The sequence below is a fragment of the Aegilops tauschii genome, chromosome 7 (assembly GCF_002575655.3).
Source record: "Aegilops tauschii subsp. strangulata cultivar AL8/78 chromosome 7, Aet v6.0, whole genome shotgun sequence".
Lineage (NCBI taxonomy): Eukaryota > Viridiplantae > Streptophyta > Magnoliopsida > Poales > Poaceae > Aegilops > Aegilops tauschii.
In genome coordinates this window covers 21283334-21289822 of record NC_053041.3, presented here as the reverse complement: position 1 = coordinate 21289822, position 6489 = coordinate 21283334, and the positions used below count along the sequence as shown (strand labels likewise).

The following is a 6489-nucleotide window of genomic DNA, read 5'->3' as shown; positions in this document are numbered from 1 at the left end:
CTATTTTTATATTTTCAGATTACAAATACCCATATCTACCATCCATATTGCACTTGTATCACCATCTCTTCGCCGAACTAGTGCACCTATACAATTTATCATTGTATTGGGTGTGTTGGGGACACAAGAGACTCTTTGTTATTTGGTTGCAGGGTTGCTTGAGAGAGACCATCTTCATCCTACGCCTCCCACGGATTGATAAACCTTAGGTCATCCACTTGAGGGAAATTTGCTACTTTCCTACAAACCTCTGCACTTGGAGGCCCAACAACGTCTACAATAAGAAGGTTGCGTAGTAGACATCAAGCTCTTTTCTGGCGCCGTTGCCGGGGAGGCTAGGTAAGCGGCACTAACACCCCGTCAACTAAGCTCTTTTCTGGCGCCGTTGCCGGGGCCCTAATTTGTCGATGCGGTGGTAGGGCTCTCTGGCTCTTGTGCCTCGGGCAACCGTATCATTTCTCGTGGTGATAACAATCCGGCTACCAGGGGCACCGTAGCTGAAGGGACGATTGAGTAATGAGGTCCATGCTCTATCACTCCACATGTCATCCAAAACCAAAAGAAACTTCTGATTTCTGACAGCGTTGAGAAGGGCCGGCACAAGCATAGTGTTGTCTTCAGTTGCAGGGAGTTTTCCATCGGCGGTGGTGATGGCCAACCTTAGCAGCTCAACCTCGCTGAAGTCTTGTGTGACGCTCAGCCACATCTTCTTTTCAAATTTGTGTTGAATTTCCATATCGTTGATGACCTTCTTGGCAAGGGTGGTCTTCCCGATCCCACCAACACCCATGATGGCGAGCACCACGATGCCATCATTATCCTTTGTCAGCTCCTTCACCAACGCTCTCGTATCCTCTTCAAGCTTCTCCTCTACCACGGCCGAGCGCTCCAACACCGGATCCGTCTTCCGGTCAGCCGCAGAAGGCCATCCGGGCCAGTAGTCCTGGTAGGTCTCCAGCTTGATGAAGCTGAAGGCAGCACCGAGCTTGCAGATGTCGTCCAGCCTCTTGTTGAGCTTCCTGATGCAGCTACCAATGTGGTGAGCGAACATGGGATGCCGCAAGTAGAAGAGCAGCGGGTTGCAGCAGGGTGAGGGTGCTGCGTCCCGCCGACCCATGGCCTTGAGCTCGCAGAGGTCGAGGATTTTGGTCGCCTCGTACATGACACCCTTGAGCTTCGTGACCCACCCCTGCACCCTTCGGTCAGTGATGCGCTTCCTGTCGGCGTCGGCGAGGTAGTCCCTGAGGCTCTCCAGCTTGTTCTGCAGGCTCTCGATCTCCCCGGTGACGCCGAGCAGCATCCCCACCTCGTCCTCCGCCATCTTCTTGATCGTGTCGGCGATGTAGGACGCGAAGGCGTCCAACACCATGGCCGTGGTTGGTTTCTCGCTTGCTTTGTCCTACGCCTCCCATTGATTGATAAACCTTAGGTCATCCACTTGAGGGAAATTTTCTACTTTCCTACAGACCTCTGCACTTGGAGGCCCAACAACGTCTACAAGAAGAAGGTTGTGTAGTAGACATCAAGCTCTTTTCTGGCGCCGTTGCCGGGGAGGCGAGGTAAGCGGCACTAACACCCCGTCAACTAAGCTCTTTCCTGGCGCCGTTGCCGGGGCCGTAATTTGTCGATGCGGTGGTAGGGCTCTCTGGCTCTTGTGCCTCGGGCAACCGTATCATTTCTCGTGGTGATAACAATCCGGCTACCAGGGGCACCGTAGCTAAGGGACGATTGAGTAATGAGGTCCATGCTCTATCACTCCACATTTCATCCAATACCAGAAGAAACTTTTGATTTCTGACAGCATTGAGAAGGGCCGGCACAAGCATAGATTTGTCTTCAGTTGCAGGGAGTTTTCCATCGGCGATGGTGATGGCCAACCTTAGCAGCTCAACCTCGCTGAAGTCTTGTGTGACGCTCAGCCACATCTTCTTTTCAAATTTGTGTTGAATTTCCTCGTGGTTGAAGACCTTCTTGGCAAGGGTGGTCTTCCCAATCCCACCAACACCCACGATGGCAAGCACCACGATGCCATCATTATCCTTTGTCAGCTCCTTCACCAGCGCTCGTGTATCCTCTTCGATCTTCTCCCCTACCACGGCCGAGCGCTCCAACACTGGATCTGTCTTCCGGTCAGCCGCAGAAGGTCGTCCGGGCCTGCAGTCCTGGTAGGTCTCCAGCTTGATGAAGCTGAAGGTAGCACCGAGCTTGCAGACGTCGTCCAGCCTCTTGTTGAGCTTCCTGATGCGGCTGCCAATATCATTGGCGAACATGGGATGCTGCAAGCAGAAGAGCAGCGGGTTGCAGCAGGGTGAGGGTGCTTCATCCCGCCGACCCATGGCCTTGAGCTCGCAGAGGTCAAGGATGTTGGTCGCCTCGTACATGACGCCCTTGAGCTTTGTGACCCACCCCTGCACCGTCCGGTCAATGATGCGCTTCCTCTCGGCGTCGGCGAGGTAGTCCCTGAGGCTCTCCAGCTTGTCCTGCAGGCTGTCGATCTCCCCGGTGACGCCGAGCAGCATCCCCACCTCGTCCGCCGCCATCTGCTTGATCGTGTCGGCGATGTAGGACGCGAAGGCGTCCAGCACCATGGCCATGGTTGGTTTCTCCTTGCTTGTCCTAAGACCGGCAAAGAAATGTTAATCAATCGAGAGTGTGTATGTTTCGCTTCCAGGCTAGCTAGGAGATGAGAAAGCGGTGGCAATTAGGCTGAAATGTGGTGCTCTGTCTTGTTGGTGAGTGATGGATCTGGATGCTTTGCTAGCTAAACAAGCCAGGCTGATGCTTAGCTTTGGGCTCGCCGACGGTGCCTTGAATCAATCGCCGGCAAAGCCACCCACGGCCATGGCCCCTGTTATTCCTTTCTCCTCCGCACCTTTTTTGGTCCGGGGTGGCAAGAAAGGGATCTGACCTGAGACCTGACAATGGTTGATCCCTTTCCGCGTCAGTAATTTCAGAACAAAAGGCAAAGAATCAAACCCCTACCTAGCAATGGCTGGTGTGGGGCAGTCGGTCACTCACCCGCCATTGCGCCGCCGAGCCGCCGGATGCGGGGGAGGATCCATCGATGCGGATGCGGCCGATGTTGGAGCAAGGCTGTCGGCGCGGAAGGGAGCCGGCTGCCCCCGTAGAAAGCTGGAGACACATCGAGGGGCCCGACGAGTTACGAAGACGGCGGGCGGAGTCGCCGTCACCACCACCGGCGGCGTAGCGGTCGCCGTCACTTGGGGGAACTCTCATGGTTTTCTTTTATTTTTCTGGATTTCGAAGTTTCTTCAGGGAATACAACGATGTAGCTTTTATTCGTGTGAACAATTAAATTCCTTTAAAAATCGGTTGTAACTTCAAGATGTTTTTTTATTCAATCTTATTATTCATCCATTGTCAAGATAAATGCAAACAACACATAAGAAAAAAAATACTCCCTCCGTAAACTAATATAAGAGCGATTAGATTACTCTTAAGGCATTTTCAACGCTAGGCGCTAGGGAAAATTTCCCATCCAATTGTCAGTTACGTCTTCAATACCTAGCGTCAGATGCCGCAGGGACACAAAACAAGGCAGCGAGTGCTTGCCCTTTTTCCTCCACGAGATGAGGCAACCAACATTGGACTAGATAACGCTTAGAGCTTTTAAATTCTTTTCTTATTTATTTTTTCCAGTTTAAGCGCCTAGATAAGAGTCCATCATTGTAGATGCCCTTATATTAGTTTACGGAGGGAGTACATCTAAATCTGAAGACTACTAGCGACGACTAAAAACACTGGAGCAAGCCAGCGACGCGCCACCATCATCACACCTTCCTCGTCAGAGCCAGGCAAACTCTTTTGTAGTAGACAGCGGGAAAGTCATCATACTAAGGCCCAAAATCAGCGCATCCGAATAGTAAGCACCGCCAATGAAGAGAAGTGTAGACTGAAAGGATCCAACCTGTAGATACATGAACGCAAACGATGGGTAGCAGTAGGGGAAACTATTGAATAATTGAGAAATTTTCCATTAAGTTTAAACCAGAAAAACAGTAGATAAAATATGATAGACATGGCAATTGAAACACGAAACGGATTATTGAATCTAGGCATGCAATAGAGAATAAAAAGGGTAAGCATCATATCCACATCGATTTCTACTGCTAGTAGACCAAACGCAAACCCTAACGGAGAGGATAATAAAACATAAAGCACAATTGAAGAAGAAGTGTTTGCAAATCACAACAACACAATCACCAGGGTCATGTTGTGGAGAAGGTGGTCGAGTTGGGTAAGAAGTCGGCAGGGAACTCATCATCTGTAGCCACGTTGAAAAAGATCCAAAAGTCATGCGGAAGCGTTGCTCAAAAACCTAATCGCCCCTCTCACATACCTGATTGCAAGAGGCGTGATTTCGACGGCCTGCTATCTCACTCCTGGGTGCACGCCGAGAAGCGAGATGGAAAAGAGGTAGGCGGTGTGATACTCTGAAATGAGAGAATGGAAGTGTGTCTCATCTAGAAAGAGGGGCGACCTCTTATAGCCGATGCGCGTTGCAACTGACCCCTCGGTAGTGGAAGACAAACATACACCCACTAGAGAGAGGAAGCGAAACAGTACGCCGCGACTATTCTGATTCGTCTCCCACTAGAAAAAAAGTTTCACATTATTTTTCTTGCATGACAAAAATAAGGCAGCACACACATGTGGAATAGGTCCTAGCATGGCTTGGCTCGATCACAAAACATGACGCGCGTGCAAAGCGCGACATGGTGTGTGGCAGGCGAACAGAGAAGAAGGAGCGCGCACGTGTGTGTTCTCTTCTCAAGCCCGGAACAACCCACCTTATAAGTTGTTCTACCACATCCTCCACACCCCTTTTTCATGAATGGACCACATGGCCTTTGGGATTTTCTAGGAAATATTAGATAAATATGAATTATTAAATGGGTTGGGACCAATAATTTCAACAATCTCCCACCAAATCTCATAGCACATAAAGTCTGCCTATGGTTTCAGAACATGTTTATATATCGGTATTCCGATGAGGACTGTTAAGCTGAAATTCCACCTAGAACTCAATGCTACACTCATTCGCAACCTGAAGAGTGGACTATCTTTGTACTACAAGTTTTGTTTAAACATTGTGACACCCAAAATTTTATTTGGATTTTTCAAAAATTTATTTGACTTGAGAGAGGTGATTTAAATTTTTCTTCAAGGAACTCTCCCTTTCAAATATTTTTTTTATGGCAAGAGTTTTATTTGGATTCACCCAAGATTTTTTTTGGTCTTGGAGGTTCTTGCTTTTTATTTAGACTCAAGGCAAAATGCTTTTCACTTGAGAAAAATGCCTTTTGAAAATCTCTTTGAAATTGCACTATGGCTTTTGGAATGATCCTTTACCACTTTCAACAATTCCCTCTTGCCATGGCCTTAGTGCAAATCCACTCTCCTAACCCGCCCCTCATCTTTGGATCATGTTTTGCATCAAATCCAGCAAGTTGAACCTCCCCCTATGATTATTTTTCCTTTTAAAACTTATCAAATAAATTTCTGCCTTCTATTCTAGCCCTTGGAGATTTACAAAGGAGCTACCATCTCTGCTTTGATTTTTTCCCCAAAACCAATTCCCCTTCCTAGTCCTTTGAACCCTCAACCAAGATCCATGAAGATCCACTGGTCTTCAGTTCAAATTTTTCAAACTACACTTGCTGCAAGTTTGGACCAGATTTGTCAAATTTGGTGAAATTCATTCAAATCCTTCTCCAAAAATTCCAAGTAAAATCAGGCAGCCTCTGGGTGCATTGAGTGGTCACCTCACCAAGTCCCAGCCCCAGGAAATTTTTTCTCATTGCCAAATCATTCTGTCGAACACCTGCAGTGCATTGTCAAAATCAGGTTCAGAAAAGTTCAGAGAACATTTCAGTGCTACTGTCGTTTTCTTCAGAACTTGTTGTCGATCTCGACAGTGCCCCGATGTCGCCTTGCTCCCCGTCCCCTCCCCCTTGTTCCTGCACCGCACGAGCGCCTGGACGCTTGCGGACGTCGGCGACGAGCAGGAGGAGGTGCGCCGCCCCGTGACCGACGCCAGCGGCGGCTTTGCGGCCGCCAGAGAGAGGCGCGGCGCAGTCGGCGCCACCCAGCGCCGCCCAAGCCACCGGAGCTCGCCGCATGGCCTTCCACTCCCCAGAACGCGCTGCCACCCTCGTCGTGAACCGCTGGGCGCAGAGCGCACTCTCTGCCGCCGACGTGCCCGTGCGGCTACCCCACCGTGGACCGACGCCATTACGCCAAGACCAACTCAGTTTAGCAGTGGAACGGCACCAGTAAACCTCACTGATGCTGCCTGGCCACTCAAACCACCTGCTCATCCACGACATCGCCGTAATTGCTCGCCAGAGATTCTCCGTTCACGGCCACCCCCTCGATCCGCCTATAAATAGAGGCCCCGAGCTTCAACTCGAACCCACACCATCCCTGCACTCCACCTAGAGCACGCCTAGCCACTGGAAGAGCCCC

General features: G+C 50.0%; 2 protein-coding genes across 2 annotated transcripts; both read right to left on the bottom strand.

Annotated features, from left to right (window-relative positions):
- Window positions 1-364: 364 nt before the first annotated feature.
- On the bottom strand, window positions 365-1369 carry LOC109750943 (putative disease resistance protein RGA4). The gene has a single exon (XM_020309862.2). It carries the CDS (start codon window positions 1367-1369, stop codon window positions 365-367), a length of 1005 nt encoding a protein of 334 aa, XP_020165451.2.
- Window positions 1370-1580: 211 nt separating this feature from the next.
- Window positions 1581-2594, bottom strand: LOC109750942 (putative disease resistance protein RGA4). The gene has a single exon (XM_073502772.1). It carries the CDS (start codon window positions 2592-2594, stop codon window positions 1581-1583), a length of 1014 nt encoding a protein of 337 aa, XP_073358873.1.
- Between the last annotated feature and the right edge of the window lie 3895 nt (window positions 2595-6489).